The sequence below is a fragment of the Vicia villosa genome, linkage group LG4, assembly GCF_029867415.1.
Source record: "Vicia villosa cultivar HV-30 ecotype Madison, WI linkage group LG4, Vvil1.0, whole genome shotgun sequence".
NCBI lineage: Eukaryota > Viridiplantae > Streptophyta > Magnoliopsida > Fabales > Fabaceae > Vicia > Vicia villosa.
The window spans coordinates 179,333,185-179,357,715 of record NC_081183.1 but is presented as its reverse complement, the minus strand read 5'-3'; the positions used below and the strand labels follow the sequence as shown (position 1 = coordinate 179,357,715).

General features: G+C 31.7%; 2 protein-coding genes across 2 annotated transcripts; one reads left to right on the top strand and one right to left on the bottom strand.

Moving 5' to 3' along the window:
• Positions 1-282: 282 nt before the first annotated feature.
• On the top strand, positions 283-4,841 carry LOC131596190 (bZIP transcription factor RISBZ4). Its single transcript, XM_058868775.1, has 6 exons — positions 283-562; positions 3,197-3,326; positions 3,727-3,886; positions 3,964-4,039; positions 4,122-4,247; positions 4,363-4,841. The coding sequence occupies exons 1-6, from the start codon at positions 326-328 to the stop codon at positions 4,651-4,653; spliced, it is 1,020 nt and encodes a 339-aa protein (XP_058724758.1). The 5' UTR covers positions 283-325; the 3' UTR covers positions 4,654-4,841.
• A 686-nt stretch (positions 4,842-5,527) lies between these two features.
• Positions 5,528-17,973, bottom strand: LOC131596189 (uncharacterized). Its single transcript, XM_058868774.1, has 19 exons — positions 17,822-17,973; positions 16,139-16,226; positions 15,832-16,059; positions 15,394-15,480; positions 15,165-15,254; positions 14,952-15,078; positions 14,519-14,619; positions 13,816-13,984; positions 13,513-13,634; positions 12,024-12,152; positions 11,833-11,931; positions 11,678-11,735; positions 11,515-11,590; positions 11,303-11,432; positions 9,014-9,171; positions 7,964-8,036; positions 7,693-7,887; positions 6,880-6,973; positions 5,528-6,731 (listed from the first exon to the last, which is right to left on the bottom strand). Exons 2-19 carry the CDS (start codon positions 16,211-16,213, stop codon positions 5,860-5,862), a joined length of 2,883 nt encoding a protein of 960 aa, XP_058724757.1. The 5' UTR covers positions 16,214-16,226; positions 17,822-17,973; the 3' UTR covers positions 5,528-5,859.
• Positions 17,974-24,531: the final 6,558 nt, after the last annotated feature.

Genomic DNA, 24,531 nt, shown 5'->3' with positions numbered 1-24,531 from the left:
TCCTTGAAATTTTTATTTCTAGAAATAAATTTTTTTTAAACTCTTACCAAACATAGGTATAACCATTTTCAAAAATTATTCGTGGGAATTTAATTGTTAAACTTGAAACAAATATGCCCTAAATTACTTTTTTTTAAAAATATTATATTTAAAAAATGTTTATTTTATTTATAAAAAAAGAAAGAATGTATTTTAATTCAAAAAAAAGTTTTATGTGAAGCCACTGTAAAACGCCACGTATCAAATGATTCGAAACTTTTCCTATTTATACGCACGAAGCACCTTCTCTTAGTCCCTTTTCTTCTTCTTTTCTCTCTCCGGCGCAATGGAACCAAAGTGGGGAACCATCCTAACGCCGTCATCCATTTTCTCCGGCTTCGAAGATCTCAAATGGATCACGGAGTTCGATCACGAACCTTTCACAAAGCGTCCAGTTACAGTCGAAACGGAAACCGATTCAGCGAACGACATCGACGTGAAACCGTTTAAAGTGGATCCGTTCACCGGCGTCGGCGATGTTTGCTCCGGCATCATCGCTGATGCCGCCGATTTTCAAAATCTGGTCAGTGCTCTCTCACTCTCACACACTGTGCACTTATGAATTTGATTAACAGCTTTCTCAGAAAAGCACGTTTGAACGCTTATTGATTGATTTCTTAACGTGATTTTGTTGATTAACCAAACACTTTCAAGCTTGCTAAGAACGCTACTAATGATAAAATTAAAAATAAATTAAAAAATAATTATCATATTAATATTCTTATCATGGTAATAGTTTTAGTTTTGAGTTTTCACTTTGTTATGTGTAATTTTTGTGGTTGTTATTATTAGTTAGTTGTTTTAAAAATGTTACCGCCATATTTAAACTAAACTAACTGTGTAACTGAATAACTAACTGAATAACTGATCTAGTTCATGCAATAGTCAATTTAATTGTGAGATTGAATTATTAAACTAATTCGTGATAAAAGTTAAAGTTATTGAAGATTAATCATCTGAATTCGATCTATGTCGAATATGAAAAAGAAGATAGAAAAATCTTGATCTAATAGTTAATTCGAACATTGATAGTTTCATGATAAAGAATTCATTAACAAAATTTGAAAGTATGAAATTTTGGTTTGTGATGAATGTTTGATTTCAATATGAATGAATAAGTAATGTTGAATAAGATGGAGAACTTTTTTTATGTGAATGGAATTTGGTGTATTTAAAGGGTGAAGGAAAGGAACTTGTGAAGGCCACGTCAGCAGGAATTTTGTTTAGTGATGAAGAAAGTATTGTTAATGTGCATTATATATTCTTTTTGTTATATTTTATATTGTTATTATTGATAAATTATTATGTTGTCTTTTGAACTCGTGGGAACGCACTACTTTATGAGGATCTTCACTTACTTTAATTTTATTTTGTCTTTTACTTTGGGACACAACAATGGACATGTTACTTAATTTGAGAATCTAATTAAGTTTCACTTCTACATGTTCATGACGTGATATTTGGTACTCTTTAGTTTTAAAAAGAAGATTTATATACAAAGTATAAAGTTTGTTATTGGCTTGCAAACTATATATACAATGATTATGTGATTAAAATTATACACATGTCCTTCCAATTCATCAGAGTTATCTTGAAAATCTCTCAAATTAAGCAATAATTGACTACTAAGCTTTGGACACTTCTCTCAAATGAGGAATTCAATAGTAGTAAATTTAGTGGGTGTTTGGATATGTTAGGATAATTAGACATGTGTTTCAAAGAAGCTAAAAATGGGTAGTTTTATAAGTTGTTTTCAAAATGAGATTTCTATTTAGTTGAGGGGATGAAAAGAAAAATAACTTTCTTTTTATGGTTTGGTTAATAGAGTGAAAGTATTAATTTATATTTTACATAATATGTTATTTCCTCTTCAAATCTCTACAATATCATATATGTGAGCTAGAATTAACTAATTGCATTTATTTGTTTACCCTCTTCAATAAAATGAACCCAAAAGGAAAAGAATTAAATAATTCAACCCTTTTATTCAAAAAATATATAACAATAATCTCATTTCTTCATATTTAAAAAAGAAAATCTTCATTCTCTTATTTGCTCAATCAAACACTAAATTTGAAAAATAAAGTGCTTATGCTTCAAATAGAAAAGGAATAAAACAAAGCAACATGGGTCCTTCCTTTTCCCTTTTATAAACAAAACAACTTCTCAAGCATTTTTTTAAAATTCCAATTCATTAAATAAAACACACAAGTCTACTTTATAGTAATTTTTTTCTATCCCATGCATGGTATCTATTAGGTGGTTTGCCAATAGACTCTAAAACTTATGTATCATCTATTTCTACTTTTTACGTGGTGGTCCTAGTATTATTGCCCACAATCTTAGTGGGTCATTGTGAAAGACAAAAGTGGATTGTTTTGTTACTTTCTTATATAGTTTATCTTTTCTATGTTGTTTTTTTTTAGTGGATCTTTTCTATGTTTTGATTTATACCTTTTGCATGAAAAAAAAAGTGTGTAAGTGAAAGAAGTATCATTAAAGAGGCTAACTAAGTGTGCTACATAACTAATTAATGTGTTTGGCTAAGAATGAGATCAATAGAATTATGACTAAATGGGATTTTGATAAAAAGAAAATATACATTTTTAAACTTCACAAATTCAATGGTCTTATGATTTTATTGAACTCACCATCGAAATTCAAACTTATACTCATGGTTACAACTTACTTCTTTCTCTCTAATGATTTACAAGTAAGAGTCAACATTTCACAATAAATAGTTGTTTGTAGTTTAAATTAGTTATCAAGTATTGTTGGCGCAATTTAGGCTAAAGGGAATAGCATTTTCTATCTTGGACTTTCTTTTTTTAAGGTACGCACATTTATGTGAGACACATCATATATTCACTCAAAAATTTAAAGTGATAGCACATTCCTAACCAATGTGAGACTTCCCCATATTACTCACGCTTGTAATTCTTTTTCAACGTCTATAATGTCTAATTTCCATCTCAATAGAAACATAATTATATGAAAATTTGTTTTAATTAATATAATTAATTTAATAAAATTAAAAATATATTTAATATAATATTATTAAATATAGTATCAAAAGTTAATTTTGATTATATTTTATATAGTTAAATTTGCTTATATTTTATTATAAAAAATATTAATTTAGCATTCATAATTGCAGGATACGGTAACTTCATTTTCAACATGTGGTGAACCTACAAATAATACTTTTGTATCCTCCCAAAACCTCACTCCCAAGCATTCTACCATCACTGCAACAATTGATTCTCAATCATCCATTTCTGCTACCGGTAAATACTCTTTGTTAGTGTGTATATATATATATATATATATATATATATATATATATATATATATATATATATATATATATATATATATATATATATATATATATATATATATATATATATATATATATATATATATATATATATATATATATATATAAAGCATGCTGAATATCCTGTTCCTTATGTGTTATGATGCAATGGTTGGGATCTTGTGGATAATGGTAGAACAGTAGTATCAACTTTTTTTCAAATATAAGATAAGATCACCTTCCCCACACGTCCCTACCATTACAAGATATATACGATAACTAACTTACCATTTATAGATTTATAGATAACTTCATTGTATGTCCATATAATTTTCACATAATTCATTTTTGGATTGTATAATGGATAGTTACGAGCCCAGTCTCAGCTAATAAACCAAGCAATAGAGAAAATCAAACCAAAGGAGTAACTACAACAAGTGGTTCCTCACGTGATCCGTCTGATGTAGATGATGAAGCTGGTCCTTGTGAACAAAGCACAAACCCTATTGATATGAAGCGCCTTAGAAGGTACCTCAAACATTCATTTATTTTCTACTCATAGATGGATATTTTCATGCAACTTAACATGATTTTCATGGTTTCAGGCAGGTGTCGAATCGTGATTCTGCGAGAAGGTCTAGAAGAAGAAAACAAGCACATTTGGCGGATCTTGAGGTTCAGGTAATTTAATTAATTGAATTATCCTCTTCATAGTTCTTTTATAACAATTTCCTTTATGAGATTTTGATATATTGTTTCTCAGGTTGAACAACTGAGGCTGGAAAATGCAGGCCTATTTAAACAGCTTACTGATGCCAGTCAACAATTTCGTGATGCTAACACAAATAACCGAGTTTTAAAATCAGATGTTGAAGCTTTGAGGGCTAAGGTATAATTGAATAGAGTGAAAAATTTTCAACCACTAAAGAACAACAATCTTAATACAATTATAAATCATGTATGATGTATTGAGTTACTAATAAAGAATTTTCTGTTCAATTTAGGTGAAGTTAGCAGAGGATATGGTCTCTAGGGGCACTCTCCCCACTTTTAACAACCAGCTTCTCCAAAATCATAATCAATTGAGCACTACTCCACCACAAATCAACACTAATAGTCTCCGCTGCATGGCGCATGTTTCGCCCACCATCACCATCCATGGAAATGATGCTTCATATGGTGTTACTGGACAGAATTCGACTATTGGACTTGGAGACTTTGATATATCTTGCAGTGATTTCAACAATGGAGTCAATAATGATGCTGTGAGCTCTTTGACTAGCATATGGCAGTAACTATTTTTTACTACCACATGTTATTAATTATAGTGTCCAGTTAGAGTATCTAAGTTTGTGTATGTGCTGTTTTATATTATTAGACATGCTTGTTATGTTATAGAAAATAGTCCTATTTTGGATGAAAGACTCTATATATGTATACTTGGTGGTGTATGTATCAAATGGTGTGATTTTCTTTTTGTTTAGTCTTCACGACTTCACCTTGATTGTTTCCTACAATTTAGTTACCAGAAATGAAGTGAGTACAAGAGTCTATTTATGCATGATTAAATCGTGCTGGTAAATGATTTTCATGATTGAAATTTGAAATAATGTTAGGCAGAAATATGTTAGCAAAACTATGTCAATTTGAAATAATGTTAGGCAGAAATATGTTAGCAAAAGGCAACTAGACTTGAAAATAAGTTATGAATGATATAGAGTAACAAGATTACTCTTTCATAACTGCACTCTAAATAGGTAAGCCACATTTTCCATGTGGGTGTTTTGTTTTGTAAGGACTTTTTATGACCCATAAGAGCTTGTCACTTTGGAACAATATAATGTGAAAATTAAAGCATAGTCGGAATCAATCCCAACATCCGCTTCACCTATACTTTAATCTCATGATTTATTTGGACAACTTTGTGAAGACTATCTATGGTCGAAACAAGTGTAAACAACACTCTCTTTTTAACACTATGTTAAAATTTATGTGAATCTCACACAAAACAATGGGATCCACATAAACTTAATCAATAGATAATGTTGAAAAGAAAGTTATTGAGTGAATTGTTAAAACTTGGCCCGATGACAGGATCTAGCAGAGCTGTAATGCCTCAGGAAAAAAATGAGAAAAGGAACACTAGTAGTGGATACAAGCCTGAACTGCTATTTCCAAATTCCAATAATTATTTATGAAAGGCACAATATACAGCATCCATAGATTGTTCATCTTATATTTCACGTGACGATAAAGCCACATGGGTCAAAATTTAAAAATACCCAATGCTGCAGATAAATTAAATCACGGAAAGTTCTAATTTGTGAGCACATAATTACAAACATTATTATGCCAAACAATTTTAGAAGCAAAGCTAAATCTTGAATTGCTTAGTTTCCTGATTACAAGAATAGCCCCAATGCACTCATAAATTATCAAGATGATAAAATGAAAATTTAAGCATAAATACTGTTGGAAAAATGGTAAAAAACCTTCCACCCTTAATTAATCATAGGCCTTCCTGGATTTGCATCTCCTCTTTGGTCAGCTGCATATCTTAAGAAATCGTCTGGCACGGGAATGTTTAACTCTGAACAGACAAGCTGGACAATTTTTCCAGTGACACCTCCAAATGACATTTTGTTCAATGTCACAGCAATAGAAAATCTGTTAGTAACATCACAAAACCCTGTAGACCCACCCATTCCCGAGTGACCAAACGCAATGGTCGATCCATCCTTTGAACTAAACCGCTTAAATCCTAAGCCAAAACCCCCATCTGGCAAAGTTAAGTTCTCATACTCTCCTGTACCCAAGAACTCGTCTATGATCCTAGGATTCCGATAGACCTTACCAGGAATATGGGTTCGTGGATTACTACTTTCCACATTGCTACTACCCACATCATCACCATTGCTACTATCTCTGCTATTGCTTCTTCCTTCTGTAACCTCATATTCTTCTTTGCTTGAGACTTTTTCATAACTTTTATTAATTGCAGGTAAAGTTGCCACCCCCCTTCCAAGACATTTCCGCTTTTTGGGGGATTTCTTAGAAGGTAATTTGGGGATATGTGGATGACTTCCAAGTATTGGCTTAGAAGAAGAAGGATGAGGCGGTGGTATCTTGCCACCATCAGCTAGAGCTGCATAGTAACGTGCAAGTGCCCGGGCAGATAAATGTCCATTAGCCGCTGGTATGATGGCCCGCCGAACATTTAGTGTATTGAAAAGAGGAGGTAAAGTTGTTGCCATTTGCGCAATTTGTTGTGGCTGGAAGGTGGAGGGCAGTTCCGAACGACTACTACTGGTCGCTGTGAACTTGCTTAAATCATCTGTGTCTACAGTTAGAGCTGCAAGACGAGATTCCACTCCTAAAAATATAAGCCATGAAACCAAAGTCAGATATCTTCAACTCCAGTTACTTTGGAATAAATAGAAAATAAAATGATCATATTACAACACTCATCAGATATAAATTTCTTATCATCACTACATAAATAAGTACTCATCAAAACATGCCTGGGGGAATTCCTATATATAGTTCTCCTTCAATCTGGAGAGGACGAACTATTGATTCTTCAAGGATCTCCTGAAATTTCTTTCCAGATGCATGCTGTTTTATCCACATAAATTATCAGAACATGATAGAAAGAAACCCTACGGGTCAGAAAATTTTATTAGCAATTGCTTTTCGCAACTATGTGAAGACTAACTGCAACCATGCAAAAATTCCACTATAAGCACATAAGTCATACACAATCAAGGTCTCTTTTACTAGCCTAGCTTGTGGTAACTTTGTGCAGAATGATAATTTAAAACTAACTGCAACAATATCAAAAATCCTATTTTTATCCAAATAGACACTAATAAAGGTCTATGCTGATTGTGAACACAAGATTGGAGAGACATACGCGTTCAAGGTCCAAACTTAGAGCTCCCAATCAACTGTCATATAGACATATACTTCATTTTGCATCATTACTTACAAGCAAGAAAATAATTTTCAAACTTATCATTTTATTAGTTACTTTTTCTCAGAATTTGGATTGGGCCTAACTCATCCCTACAAACCACCTTGTAGGGTGAGGATTGCACATAAACTCAACACAGGCCATATCTCTTAGCAATGAGGGACTAAATCCACCCCTTCAAAGCCAACACAATGAAGGTATTAGTTACTTCATTGCTCTTTCTTTATTTAACATAATACATGAACAGACATATTTTTATAATAAAACAATCATTCGTTCAGAAATTCAGATGAAACATGAAATTGAAAAATAATGATTACAATTAGAATTAAGTTTTTTATACAAAAGGTATCGCATTTACCTCAATGATTCCACCGCACAACCAGCCAAATGACAAATAATGATACATCTGCACCTTTCCTGGCTCAGTCTGAGGCGCCGAAGTACAAATGCGGTTTAAACATTCATCCCAATCTAACATTAGAAAAGGGTTTTCTTGACTCATGTCTGCCAATGCATTGTGCAAACCAGATGTATGATTAAGCACATGATGAACCTGAAACAGAAGATTAAACCATTATTAAAAATAATAGCTTCAAAACAGTAATCTGGAGGAAATATCAGTATTTGACCTTAATGACTTCTTTCCCAGAAGATCGAAAAGATGGCCAAATATTTGCAACATTCTCTTCAAGGTTTAGTTTTCTGCAAAGATTATAAGCAAGCAGAGTTATTTCACCTTAAATGCATCAGGCATGAAAGTATATGACATCACATAGTTTAAAAACTATTTTTTTTAAACTCTAATGACAAAGAACAAACATGACTCTATCCAAACTAGCACCCATACATTTGTATTGAAAACATTTACAGCAACACAGCATGTAGCCTGAGATTCACTGTTAAACAATTACATACAGTGGTATACCAATCCATGTTATGCAAATAACTCAGCATACAAAAAAGTCAAACAATCTGGAGAAAACTTATTATAAGTTAAATCGCATGAGTAAAATGCTGGCATTAGATTAACTGAAGTCAACATATAACTGTGAAGGAAAAATCAACATATAATACCGAGGAATGTAAATAGGTAGTTCACTATTCTAATCCAATTTTTATTTGAGAAAAAAATTAGATAAACTGGGTGGATGAAATATAATGAACATATGATTCAAGTTTGCCGCTGAACTTTAATGTAAATCAAAACAAGCTCATAAGATCAATGCAAGGGGTTGAAAATCACCCTCAGCTCAACAAATTATAAAGGATGAAAATAATACTGACTTTGTTTATTCTCGGACTATGAGACACTACAAATAAGGAGATAGTTGGTCCCATGCTTTACAATATTAACAATGATGTAATTGGTGGGTACCTAGCTTGGACAGATGAATTAGTTTTGAATTTTCTTATTGATTTTTTTATTCCTGAGGACGCTAATAATCCAAAGTCAATCCAATAAAGTTTCTACTTATTTGTTTTAAATGTGAAGAAGATAACGGGCCCTTATTATTTTTCAAATGTTATATATGTAAAATGATCAATTAATTGAAGTAAAAAAATGAAAACATGAAATATGGGAAGTTAACGGGCCCATCTTTTTCAAATGAAAAACAAGTTACAGCAAAAGTCAAGAGGCAATCAAAGTCAATAGTCATAGATAGCATCTTACAACATACCCATTGTCAACCAGCCAATGTACCATTCCTGCTGTGATACCCTTTGTAACAGAAAACACTGGAAAAAGGCTATCAGGCTTAACTGGACGAGGATCATATTTACCAAGCACTCCAGCAGCAGTGTCAATAATGACCTCTCCATCTTTGTAAGCGCATACCTTTAAAAAATTGAGGCAATTTATTAAAACAATTAAAATATACTTCATTTAGTAGTTGGATATCAAAAGCGTTGGAACCAACATTACATGTGAAAAAAGGGAATACTCAATAACTTTGCTAATTTTCACCCAAATTTGTGAGCTCTGGGGGAAGGGAGGGAAGGATTTTGAGAGGGGGTTATTTTTCTTCATAACACAATCTTTTTAGTTTGGGAAAACTAAAAATTTGTATTGGAGGAGGAATTTGGAGGGCTTAGATAACAACAACAACAACCAAGCTTATCCTACTAAGTGACGTCGGCTATATGAATCAAATTACGCCATAATGTTCTATTGACCATGTTCCTGTGCTATTCGTTAATCTCGAGATCTTTTTTAATAGTCTCTTATAGTTTTTTCTAAGTCTTTCTCTACTTCTAGTTATTTGACTTATCTCCATCTAATCTATTCTTTTTACAACAAAATCTACCAATTTATGTTACAATAATCTAAATATTAAAAATATATTAATAATAAGTATTCCATCATCATTCTACACAAAATCTCTCTCAAAAAAAATTAAAAGATTATCTATTTTTCTCTCTACTTATCTCTGCCGCCCAAAGCCCTTCCCTCTCTTCCCCTTCAAACTCCCAAACAATGTCTAAATACATTCTTGATATACAATCATTATCTAGTCTAGTGTAGATAAGCTAACTGGCCATAAGGAAAGGTACTCCCTCCGTCTCATTGCAATTTGTATGCCTCAAATTATTTGTTATTTTATATCATCAACGAAACATAATTACTTTTTTCCACTAATAATCTTATATTTATTGTATCTCAATCAACATTACAACTATACACTTACTATTAATAAAGATATTTTAAGCATATTTTAGTATAGGAAATGAAACTCACTTTATCATTAAAATCAATCAAACTAATTACTATTTTATTAAGAACTGCATACAACCCAAATAGAACATTTTTTTAGACAAAGAAAGTAATTAATCATTATAAATGCATTAAGTGCATCTGGATGCACATTCTTCTATAATTATACTTAGGCATTTCTATACTTTATTTTGTTATTTTTACTATTTTAATTTGTTTTTATAATTAAGTTTATTTTTGTCTTTATTTGAATTTCGTACTTTATTTTTAGCATAAACAATTAATTGATACCTTTTACTGTGCAGATCATAACTGGAGCTACGAGAATCGGATTGATGTGTTCTGATATGCGTTGGAAAGCTAAGAGAAAAAGCTACAAGTTTTGTGTTGAAACCAAAAGCTGATTCGGAGTGCAAAAGACTCGAATAAATCGATTTAGTTTCAGACTTTAGAAAATAACAAGTTTTGGGCCAGTTTTTATGTTTTCCGACCCGGTTAGGATTAGAACCGGAATTCCTTGGCTCCTTTACCCTAAGACAGCTGCGGTACTGTTCACATATCCTATTCACTATTCACGATATTATTCTTGTGCGGTACAGTTCATGGAGAACTAATCCCAAGGGCAAAATCTGCTAATTACGGGTTCCATCATACTTTGAAGTTATAATAATTTCAATCTAGTTTTTATTCTGTTCAATTTTATTCTGTGAATCTTGCATGCTTAATTCGATTTTCATAGAGTATATTGATTCAATTCGATTGTTGTATGATCCTTAACCATAATCATGTTAGCGTAGCTGTTTCGTTATCGTGTTTGATTAAGTCGTGTTTGCTTAATTCGCGAGAGCTTAAATCCGTTTGCTTAATTCGAATAATAGGAACTTACATCAGATAAAACTAATTGCGCTTGTCAGCGAGTTTTGTAATCGAATAGGAATAAATAATCCGCTTAGGAGATCGGAATTATAATAATCTGTGATAAGTCGGAACCATAATCAATAGATTAGCCATTTTAGCTTATGTCATAATCACTTATTTTTACCGTATTCTTAATCTAACCTAAAACCCCCTATTTCGTTTCTTTACTTGGTCAATTTTGCCAAAAGTACTTGCGATACGACTCAAGTGTCGCTTCCCTTTGCTACATTTTAATTACTCGTTTTTAACCCGTGTGCGACAGCGGATGAGTAAGCAAACCAAAGCAATATTAATTCTCAAGCTTTAGTATACTAAGTTATCAAAAAGCAACACGCACCTGGATTCCAAGTATTTTATCGTTATTTGCCAACTCAATTAAAAGTTGTCTCAGCTTGCCTTCAACACCAGAATGCATTGGTGAATCAAAAACCCATCTATCATTTACCGATGGTCCTCTACTAATAAACCTGGGAAGTTCACCTCAGATCAGCCATAGGTGAAACAAGGAATGAAGAAGACACTAATAATTTAGAAAAAAGAAAAACTCACCCACTCAAAACAGATTCTGCAAATGGCCTCATTATGTCCATATATACTATGTGAACCCCCATGGTGGCAGAAAGCCCTGCATCCAAATCAGGCAAGTAAAATAGGTTGTAGAGAACAAGTAAGCATTACTGCGGCATTATAATTACAGTGTGAGACGACAGACCTCTTAGAAGATTAAGAACCCTTCCAAATATTACAATATCACCAGGAAATGCATCAACCTGAAAAAAAATTAAATAAAATATGACTAACTAACATACTATCAGCTTCATAAATTTGGAATAGAAAAAGATAGTGCAAGTTTGTATCCAAACTCACAGGATTAAAGCGTTTCATTTCTTTTTTGTCAAGGTTCATTTTCTCCTGTATAACCTTCATATTTTTAGTTCTTTGATCCTCTAGAGATTTCAATGATTCCTTAGCATCAGGAAAATACATCAGAATTAGATAAAATTAAACATAAAGAAAGTAAAGAGTGGTATAATTTTAGGAGTTTAAGGAATACTTACAGTAGTTTCTCTTGCTGGTGTTGTTGCACGGAAAAATATAGCTGTCACTTCCATTGCCTGCTCTGGTATGTCCAGACGCAGCTTAAGCCCCATTTCTGAAAAGGCGGACAGAAGGGCCACATGATCCCCCTATGATAAAAAGGCTGACAACTTCAGTCATCATTTAGAAATATCTTTTGGAGCAACAGTTACACAAATTTTACCGATGTCTGATAATCACAATCCTAAAGAAAATTTCATACAGAAGTGAAATAGACAGAGTGAAAAAATTACAACTGTTTGTTCCTAAATCATAGACACACGGCATTTGTTAAATTTCTTCGTTGACTTCCATGAATGTGGCAAAACCACCCAACCAAAAGCTTATTTTGCTATGTGAGGTTAGGAAAATGGCATTTACATCTCTAGTACACAATAGAGCCCAACTTCCTTTAGAAAATAAAGTATAGCTCAACTTAACATCCACCCGTGCAATTTGTGAAAGAACGATTCAAGCACTATGCAAAATTAATCAACAAATTTTCACAGTATTTCTAACACTGATATGCAAGGAAAAATAAATTTAACCAAAAACCTTATCACAATATCACTTAATATGATTTTGAAAATTCTGCCTTAATTGTGGTCTGGCCCTAACTGCCTAATTACAAAATTTGGATTGTCTTCATTGTAGCCTCCAACACTTCCATTGGGTGGGAAGGGGTGGATTTTGTCTCACATTGCCTAGAGACATAGTCTGTGTAATGTTTATAAAGCTTGTGCAACTCCCACCTTACAAACCAGTATATAAGGTTGAGTTAGGCCCAACCTAAATTTCTAAGATGGTATAAGAGCTTCTTCTAGATCTAATGTTGGACTTCCTGCATCGCTCACGGCCACACTTCAAGCCCATTGAGCCCGAGAGTGAGGGGGTGTGCTGGAAATTCTACTTTCATTGGGGTCCACCCCCTAGCTGCCTAATTGCAGCATTTAAGCATCCTTCATTGCATCCTCTAACACTTCATTATGTTGGATGTGAAATAGTAATGTATTTAGTTCCAAATTATCTAGAGATATAGCCTATGTAATGTTTAGAAGGTTTGCGCAGCCCTCACCTTACAAGCTGGTTTGTAAGGTTGAGTTAGGCTCAATTTAAATTTTTAAGATCGTATCAGAGCCTCTTCTAGATCTATTGTTGGGCTACCCGCATCTTACACTATTCAATTTTGTATTGGCACAATATCATAACTGTTATTTTAGGAACCAATGTTCAATTTAAAACCCAACCCTTTAAATTCAGGAAATATACTAGGAACCAATGTTCAATTTAAAACCCAACCCTTTAAATTCAGGAAATATACTAGCTGCTCGTGTAAGAGCCTGAAGAACAACCTTCAAACTCTGAGATGCTATGCTCAAGAAAACAGAAGTTATAACCACCAAACTAACAATGTATATAACTTTGTCAGAATCCATACAATCATGAAAAACCATAAAAGCCAGCACCAACCTCAACAGATGACAAAAACATCTTTGCAAGTGCTTGCTTAATGGTGCTTGAAAGTTTCTTTGTAAGCCCAAAGTCGAGTAAAATGGGACGATGTGGAGATTCCTTGCTCACAAGAAAATTTCCTGTAATTATTCAAGTTAGAGAACATTCCCATGAGTACATGGAATAATTGGAAAATTATTACAGAAAGTTATTATGAAACTTCTGCAATAAATTGAAAAATGTTGTACATGAAAACATTATTGATTCCTGCTCATGCATATACAGGCACAACCATATAACAGAGATAGATAGATAGTATACCTGGATGAGGATCACCGTTGAAAAACCCATCAATATATATTTGGTGGGCATAGGCACGAGTAATCTCTTCAACAATCTTTTGTTTATTCACTCCATGTGCTTGTAGTGATTCTAAATCATTCAACCGAATTCCATCCATGTACTCTAAGACAAGGATCTTTTCAGTAGCCTGTCATTGAAAGCAATCAGATTATATATATACGACAAACTACACAAATGGAAAAATAATGCCAAAGAATAAAAAGGAACTACATTTCATTTTTAAGCACATAAAATATGCTTAACTACATTGCTATGGGACTTTGTAGAGAAATATGTAAGCTTTGCTCACTTCCACTCTCACATAAATATATATGACTAATCAGGTCTGGGTTTGGGATGAATTGTATCATATAATCATTTTATGATATACGGAGGGAAAAAATGTTTAATTACATTGCTATGCGACCTTGTAGAGAAATATATAAACTTAGGTCACTTATAGTCTGACATAAATAAATATGTATGTCGAATCAGGTATGGATTTGAGAATGAATTGCATTATGTCACCATTTTAAGATAACAAGGACTTGTGAAAATCACGAGTATAAAGGATCACTTGTTTCACACATTTTTTCCTGAATACCTTCAGATGGATCAACTATAATGTCACCTTTATGAATAAATAACTCAATCATATTATTTTGTAGAAAAAGAGAGATACCTGAATTACATCTGGGATTAAAACATCCACTCTATTGGGATTTAAATTTCCATCTTGTTGGTTTCTGCAGCCAAGATTTTTTGCTACAGTTCTGGTGTTTTCTACAGAAAAGGAAGACTTGGTAAGAGAGACAAGGAGAAAAATTAAAGGAGAAGATATCCCCCGCCACAAAAGAACAAATACACAACTCTTCAAAATGAAACAATTGTTAATAAATAGTCCATTAATTTTTCAACGTCAGTCAAAAGAAGCCCTTAAGAAACTCTGATAAACACCGAAGCCGTAGAATTCACAAAGACATTTTTGAACTTGACATAACTAGGTAAAGAAAAAGTCTTGAAAATCCAAGCAATTAGTTCCAACAACATACCAGTTATCTTAGGCACAAATTTGGCTTTACAACATCAAAATTTAGAAAAGACCAGAAAATTACCTGCTTCAAGATTGAAGTCAAGCTCTTTAGGAGCTTCTTTGCACCATTCATCAATCATAGGATTGAAGTTATACTGTGGCTCTGCCCATGCAATCCAGTCAGTAATTGCCTTTGCATTTTTTAAGTCCTGAAAAACAATGTAGGTCAAAAAGTTATTTGAAAGCCTCCAGTGACCTTATTATCCATATATCCCAAAGGACAGACAAGCAAAACCTCTAGTATGACTGTTTTGATGCCATCATGTTGAACTTTAACAACCACTTCCTGTCCATTGAGCAGAGTTGCACGGTGGACTTGCGCTATCTGCTTAAAATGTGCAGCTTAGATTCGAATGAACCACCAAACTCGAGGGGGGGGGGGGGGGGGGGGGGAATTAATTGTAAAGATTATTAATTAAGTTAAAAAATATCCTCTAGCAGCAAAAAAATCTTCAGGATCTTACTGATGCTGTTGCCAAGGGTTCATTGACAAAATCCGTAAATAGCTCATCCATCGATTTGCCCAACTCTTTCTGTATCGTACCATAGACCTTCAAATACAAAATACATTGAGAAATCTGGTATTGATTGCAACTCAAGAAAAATTGTAAATTCTCATGTAGGTTAGCAGATGATATCCCTTATTCTTGTTCTTTATTCTTGTTCATAGATTGTGAATTTCATTTTCAAAAGAGGAAGTGTGAATTTAGTGAAGAGTAAAATAAGCTATGAAATCTTATATTAGTCATGTAAAAGACAAAACAAAACATCTAATGCTAGAAAATATTTGGGTTTTTTTTTAAACCTTATCATGTAAATCATCTCCCTAAAGCATTCTTTCCTTTCACAGTTTCACTACATAATAATAATAGTACTTTTTAAGTCGAAATTTTTTAGAAGACCTCTTCCAATGGTCGAGGAGGAAGGGAGTCCTGTAACTGCTTCAAATTATTGATATAAGCTGCAGGAAGAACATCTGCTCGTGTTGACATATATTGCCCAAGTTTCACCCACAAGCCTTCCATCTCTATTATCAATTTTAGAATTCGTTTAGCATTCCTCTCATGAGCCTTCTCCCACAGTGCGGTTTGTTTAGATTTGCTAACCCATTTCTCTCGTTGTTGTACACCCTACAGACAAAAAAAAAGATAATAAGAAGTTTAAAAGACTTATTAATAAAATAAAATCCGAGCAACAAACAAAGCTCACCTTATAATCTAGGTATACTACTACGGCCATTGTAAATACTCGAATACGTCTTCTGTAAAGGTTTCCCAACCCCATTATGGCAGGCACGCTACAACATTAAATGAAGGTTACAGTTAATATAAGACCAAAGATATAGATAAGGCAGAGTGGATACTTTAACATATATATTTCCACCAAATCAAGAACCAGGACAATATCAGATATTAGAAAAGCACCAAGAAAGAAGAATCAAACAATTCAGTTTAAAAAATGCATTATATGGCATCATTACAAACACCATTATAAATGAAGTTCAGTGAGTTATTTAATGGAGAAAAGAATTCAACTAAAATACAGAAAGTGTAGTACTAATAAGCATATTACACAAAACAACTGAGATTCTTAAATATCTCAATATAAACAACATCCATAATACTATGTTATACTACATTTCCATCCCAAACTACCATAATCACTGAACACATCCTAATGGTTGGAAGTCAATGTCATGAAACATATACTGTTCCTAACACTATACTAGAAGTATCCCACATGAAAAACAGGCAGAGAAAAAAGTGGACAAACCTGGCTTTTGAAATTAAAATGTATGAAGTCACCCGTAAACATAATGAGATACTAATTTAGATTAATCATCCGTCTCAGAATACAGAACTAGAAAATAATTAATTAACTCATCCATAATAACTCAGTGACATGCTTAGCTGGGCATTACTTATGTGTCTAAAAGACATGTTGAGAGGTATTTACTGAACGGGAAAATTCATGAATCACTGACTCAAACCTTAATCCATGGTTCTATTTTCAGCTAGTCATACTACTAGTAACCACAAACAAACACTTGTGTAATGTATTTCAAGAAGGATTTAGCTCCTCTATTGTGAGTAGTTAGAAAATATTTAGCCTCTATTCTGTTCTGCAAACAATAGCTGATAGATGAGAAGCTAGCGTATAACCAATGACTGATAAACTATCAGATTGCTTATAGCAGATAAGCTAACCAATTGAATTTGTAGTATTGGGTTAAATTAATACTTGAACTAACTATAAATAAGAAAAAACAAAAAATAATCTGTTTATTTGATTTTTAAATTTTTTTTCAATTAAGATAACAGACATAAAATCGATAGAAAAAACTATATAAGTTACTAAAATTAACTTATAAAAAACTATAAACTGGTAAAAATAAGTTATAAGCTCCTGATTTTCTCAAGAAAAAAACTCATGATAAAAACAACTGTTACCTAACAGAATTTTTTAAAATATGAGCTTATAAAAAAAAAATATTGCCAAACAGGGCCTTAGTCGCCATAGCATAAAACAACTACGAAAACGAAAAATTCACATCCCTTACAAGCACAGTGATGATGATGATGATGATGATGATAAATATGCATTAATCCTTGAAATACAAGCCAAAACCGATATTCAAAACGTGTAGTAAAAATCAAGAGAGCATTTCTCGTAAACGATGATGAAATTTACAGTAAAACTAAATCAAAATTGAATTCATGAACACGATGAATCAAATTCAATAGATAAAAAACCGGTAAGGTACAATCGCAGAGAAGAAAATTTATCAGTTGAGATTATAATCGAAACGGAAAAATGAGATGCGAATTGTTCGAAATTGAAATTATGATAATCGGAAACAACAACCGGAGAAGAGTGGCGTGGCGGTGTTACCTTGAGGTTTGGAAGGATCAGTAACTGCTTGGAGGAGAGAGAGAGTGTGTGGGTTCTGAAAAATATGCTGAACTGAAATAAGAGTCTCTCTCTTTACTTTATTGTAAATCTCTTCAACAATGAATTTAACTGATGATACTATTCTGTTTGGGTTTTTCCAAAAATATGAATAATAATAAAAGATATTGTAATAAAGAAAATATGGTCAAAAGTGACGAATAAAAAGTGTCATTTTATGAATATTTATATCAGAAAAGAAAATAGATATATTTTTCAATAATGAATTAACAATATGGTATTTTTATTAAAGAAATTATGAATACATGTAAAAAATTTAAACAATCTGTATTTAAGGAAAAGTAGAAAATGGAAAAGATCTTATAATGAAAACTAGTAAGAGACCCGAACTCAATGTAATGTTGCAAGTTAAATGCATCCCTTTACTGCAAATTGATGTTTTAGTGTATAAATTTAGTGTTTATGTTTATAGTATTTCTGTTAAATGCAGCTGCCATTTATTTTGATTTGTTGTGAATTAAACAGATACATTACATCTGAATGTGTCTTATGAAGAACATCGTTAAACATTTAGGGACAGTTGCGAAGTTCAAGTATAATGGTTAATGGTTAAAGACAATGTTAGTATATATTTGGTTTTTTATAACAATATGACCTGATATATGGTATGAAATAAATACCTATTTTACTGTATGTATAAATTTTACACTCTAATTTAATACAGGCCCAATTAAAGTAAAGATTTTAACAGACAATGTATAATTATACATTGTAGGACTTTAGAATTTTTTTGTTTTTATTTTATTTTATTTTTTTTATATTATAGAACTTGATATAATTGTTGGCAAAATTTTAACATTATAAATTATAGGATTTTTTAACAATATTTTTTATATATAAATTTGATATTATAGGACTATTTTTTATTTAAACGTAGATAGAGGGTTTATATTATTAAAAAAGATAACAAAATATTGGCAAAATTTTTGGCAAAATTTTTTATTATAGAACTTGATATAATTGTTGGCAAAATTTTAACATTATAAATTATAGGATTTTTTAACAATATTTTTTATATATAAATTTGATATTATAGGACTATTTTTTATTTAAACGTAGATAGAGGGTTTATATTTTAAAAAAAGATAACAAAATATTGTTGTGAAAAAAATGTGAAAAATTTTAAAAGCTGGATTTTGTAATATTAATTATAATTGTTATGTGCCAAAAAGATATCAAGTGTTAAATTATGTTTTGGGCCAAAGACTAAATATGGGAGAATGTAAAAAGAAATTGATTTAAGAAGTTATATATATGTATATATATATATATATATATATATATATATATATATATATATATATATATACATATATATATATATATATATATATATATATATATATATATATATATATATATACATATATATATATACATATATATATATATATATATATATATATATATATATATATATATATAGAATTTTTTGTCAGATTAATTTTAATTAAAAAGTATATATATGACCCGTGTAAATTAGAAAATTTGATTTAATTAATATATTAATAGAATTTCTGTTTTTTTTTAAATGAAACATGAGGCCAATCCAAAAAAAAAAACGTTTAACTTGTCTTATATATCGACTTTATATTATAAGAATTTTATTCTAATATAAAATAAATATATGAGGAATATAAAATATAATAATTTTAAATTGTATTATAATTTATTTTTGATGGCATTGTTATCACGAATCACAATTGAATTTGAAAGGGAAGTATGTTTATAGGATATTTCTTAATGGCCGAAATACCTTTGGAAGCTTGATTTGAAGTAGTAAGAGAATTACATATATAATCTTGCAGGTAAGAGGGATGATGTCTCATTCTTGAAGAGGTTCAAGGAGTTTGAGGTTCATGAGCATCGGTTGCTAGAGTCGAATGTGGGTTTGTGTATACAAGCTGGTCATCAATGATGTTAGGCTGGTTGTTAATGATGTTAGGTTGGTCATCAGGGATGTTAGGTAGATTATTTGTGTTAGTGCATGGAGATTGGTCATGCAATGATGGTCTAGGAGTGTGAAATGTACCATCATGGGGATATGTGTTAGGTTGGTGTATGGGAATTTCAGGTGATGTGGATATGGCTTGATCAATGGAGTTTTTATCAGGTTTGGATGGGAAATATGACCATGAAGTTTGGAAAGTTTGATTGGTAGATTTGTATGGTAAGATATACTCATGAAAAATGTCATTTCTAGAGACAAAGATCTCATTGGTACGAAATTCAAGTAAGGTGTAACATTTCATACCGGGTTTATATCCTAGGAATATAGATTTCCTATCTCGAGGATCTAGCTTAGTTCTATGAGCTTGGAGTGTAGATGCACATCATACGGATCCAAAGACTTTGAAGGTGTCTAAGTCATGTATTTTGTTATGAAGGATTTGGTAAGGTGATTTATCATGGAGAATATGTGTTGGTATTCTATTGATGATAAAGGTTGCAAATTGAAGGGCATAGGACCAATGTTCTTGGTAGTTTTGACTGATATAGAATAGCTCTTCCTACATTCAATAAGTGCTGGTGTTTTATTTCTACTCGACCATTTTGTTGAGGATTTTCAACATAGAACCTGCGATGCATAATGTCTTTAGATGCATAAAATTGGTGTAACATGAACTCAGACCCATTATCTAACCTGACAATTTTGGGTGTGATGTGGAATTGGTTTTGGATCATGGTTATGAAATTTTGAACATGTATGGATACCTCAGATTTGGATTTTAACAAAACTATCCAAACAAATTGTGTGTGGTCATTAAGAATGGTTAGAAAATATTTATGATTGTGTATGGATGGTAGAGACAAGGGTCCCCAAATATCAAAGTGTAAAAGCTCAAATTTGTTAGAAGTAATAGAGTAACTTGAATGATAAGGCAACTTTCTTTGCTTTTCCAAATGACAAATATCACATGTAGCATTATTATCAAAATCAAATTAAGAGTACATGTTAGACATTTGAGCTATTCTCTTAGAACATACATGTCTTAACCTAAAGTGCCACAAGGTTGACTTGGGAATTACAATATTTTGGACATGAAGTGGAGGAAAAGTAGTACTGGTATGACATAAATTGATTTTTATTGAGGAATTGAGTTTGTGAGAAGCTTGGTGAAAGGGACTGGAATCTTCGGAATGAGTGTCTATTACTTACAAGATATACAATTCATTATCTTTGCTACCCAAACAAATCGTCCTCATTATATTCATTTCCTGTAATATATATTGATCTATAGAAAATTTGGCAGAGCATTTCAAGTTAAAACACAGTTTTGAAATTAAAATGATATTTAATTTGAAGTTTAGTGCATATAGTACATGGTTAAATCCACCCTATTGTAGTAAGTACAAACCATAGGAGCACTTTTGGTTTTGTAAAATCCACCCTTATGCTTGTAATCAGATCTTTGAGCAACATTTACAGAAATAGAGGCATCATCAACTGGTGTAAGGTTCTTGTGGTGACTCTCTTCTTGAACCACAAGAGAGTAAATGTGATTCATGGATGGCATAGATCCATGATCAAGACTTGAGTTCTAACAGCAGAAAAATTATCATTATAAAGGCTTGTTCCTCACCACTACGCCTTTGGAAATTTTGTTTATGTATTGTTAATGAGCTTTACAACTCATCAATAGAAAGGCATCAATGTCCATTGACTCTTCAATATAACACGTAATTTAATTAAACCTCTTAGTTAAAAAGCGTAGTATCTTTTCCACCACTTTAACATCTAACATCTCATCTTCGTAAGTATGTATTTTGCAAAAAAACTATCATGACCCTGGAAAAGTATTATGTTACTCATTCACCAGTCTTCATCTTAAGAGTTTCAAATTTTTACTAAGAGCTTGAAGATGAGACCTTTTGACCATTGCATTTCATTCAAACTTTTTCTTCATAGCATTTCATATCTATTTAGAAGTATTCTTCTTTAGGATGGTCTTAAGCACAATTTTATCGATTGTCTGCAAGAGGTAATTCTTTGTTTTGAGATCCTCACCTCATCGTTCTTTTATTATGCTTCTGTCTATATTGCTCCACTTGTTGGCTCAACATATCCAAACTCAATCAATTCTTAATACCCTTTAGATTTTAGGAAATTTTCCATTAGCAGACATCAATGATCGTATGACCATCAAAACATGAAATTGAGGGTTGAATGAAGCTCCTTTTTGTAGTTATTTTCTGTGCAATTGTAAAATTGACCAAGTAGTCACTTGGATACAATAGAAGAATCATTAGAAGGATATTTACTTATATGGTAGCTCTTGATCTAATGTAGATACACGCTAATGATCCATCAATTTCATAATTTTTTTTCTTCATAATCTTTCATAATTACGATTATTAATCTATAAGGCACCTTGAAGTGACTTCTTAGATTACATTTTGTTCGGTAAAAATTAGAGAACTAAATACTAAGCTAGTTTATAATACATTTTGATTAGTTAGTCTATAGTAAATAAACTAAATAATTGAATTTGTTATATTTGAAAAAAATTAGTGATTAAACAATTTTATAAATAATGTAATGCTTTGAAAAAATATCTATATTTACTTAAGCGACGAACAACAAATATCCATAAAAAAGATATTTTTTATAGATAAGATGGTAATTTAAATTTTAAAATATATATTTAACTTTTTTTAATTACACTAATTTTATTATTTATATTATAAAAAAGTAGTGATGCACTGAGAGTATAAATTAAACAATAACGATCATAAATTTCGCTACATCACACTTTTATTTTAAAATTCTTTTAATAACATAGTAGACTATTAGTTTTTATTAGATGACAGTGTAAAATTATTTTATATTGTCAGTACATATCTATTAATCTCATATTAAAATCTGAGAAAATTCACTTAGAGAAGAATGAGATTTATAAATTTGAGAGGATAACTTTAATTAATTTTTTTTCTCATTTTCAAATTAAATCTGAAATATTTGTTTGTGTCACATAGTAATTTGTCATTTTATTCTATATTTCGTATTACTACTACTAGTAAAGCATTAAGTATACTTTGACCAAAAAAACTAATTATTTTCCTACTAATATTAATAATTGATGTTTTTTTTTTTTTTTTGATATTATTAATAATTGATGTTAACATACTATGACGTTTGGACATACGACTAGAAGTCTTCTAAAATAATTTGTAATCACTAATAAATGTTGAAGCGAATTTTCTTCAATCTTGAACGTTGAAATGACAACGTAGGAAATGTCGTCGATTTGAATATTGGCTTTTCGTTTCTTGGCAGCGGGGTAATTGTAATGTGTACCATACCTTGTGGAAGGTGGAAAATAGTTGCCTTTTTCGATCGTAGATTTGGACTGCAAGCAAAGTACAAACGCGTTAATCACTTTACACATGTCATGTGTTTGGTCATCCACGTCGATCCATTGTTTTTCGTATGTTATTTTTCTCTTCTTCGGTAACTTCTCTTGTTCATTTTCATCTGCTTGTGAAAACACTTGTTATGCTTTGCTTGACTCATTAGGCAGTGTCAATGACATATTGAATTACATGGCGAGATATATAAATTAGAGAGTGTTTTGTTATAAACGACGGAATAGGGTTTGTTGTGGTGAACTTTAGCTTTCTTATAAACAACGGAATTGTGTTTGTTGTGGTGAATTTTAGCTTTCGGTCTTATAGAGGGAGAATTGATTTGCAAAGATAATATTTTAACAGATGAGTTAGTAAGAAAATGAGAAGTTATATTATAGTGAGTATGAATTTGAATGTTTGAAAATGACGTGTTTTTCTTCTTAAATAGTGGAAACAGTTTGAAACATGACAAATAGAGTAAGATGTCGTTTGCGAGTGACCGTTCGATTGATCTAGATGATTAGTAGTGCTCTTGAGGGTGGAATTACTTGTTTAAGGAAGAATAGAGGTCTACCTACTTTTCGCACGTGTTACATTCACTTTATCATTGGGCCTTTAGGGAGAACAGAGGTCTAATTGCTTTGCAGAATGGGGTTTGTCATGTATACTCTAGCCCGACTATTATTTAACGCTTCAAAATTAAACGGATCCAGGCTTGAATCGTGAAAGAAAAACTTTATTTATATTATTTCAAGCACTCTCGAATGTATTAGAGTTTTGATGCAGAAATACCTAGGATAATTTGTTAGATCTTGTGTTGGGGGTCATCTGCAAAACATGATCAAGTAGAAGATGGAAACGGTACGATGAAAGTTGTACAAAATATATTCCAAAGCGTGTGTTTACACTAAGGTTTAGGTTCGATTCGCCCCCACCAATTTAGGTAATTGGATGCAAATGGGTTAACCGGCGAATCCCCTTCAGGATACTTTGAAAACCTTAACATGAATCACACATTCACATTAAGAATATCGACCAACGATATTTTACTGAATAAAGTTTCCTCATTTATTCTCGTGCACTAGAAAAATAAAGAAATGACTTAGATATGATATTTGGCTCGGGAAATACATTATTTTTGTATCCTTTTGGATTTTGGAAATTAACTCTATTTATAGAGAAAGTCATGCCACTTGGTGAAGGGAAATAACCCTTTGAAAGAGTTTGTTCATGAATGGTTATATTGCTTCAATTGTAAAGCATTACGCCTTTTCTCCAAAAGG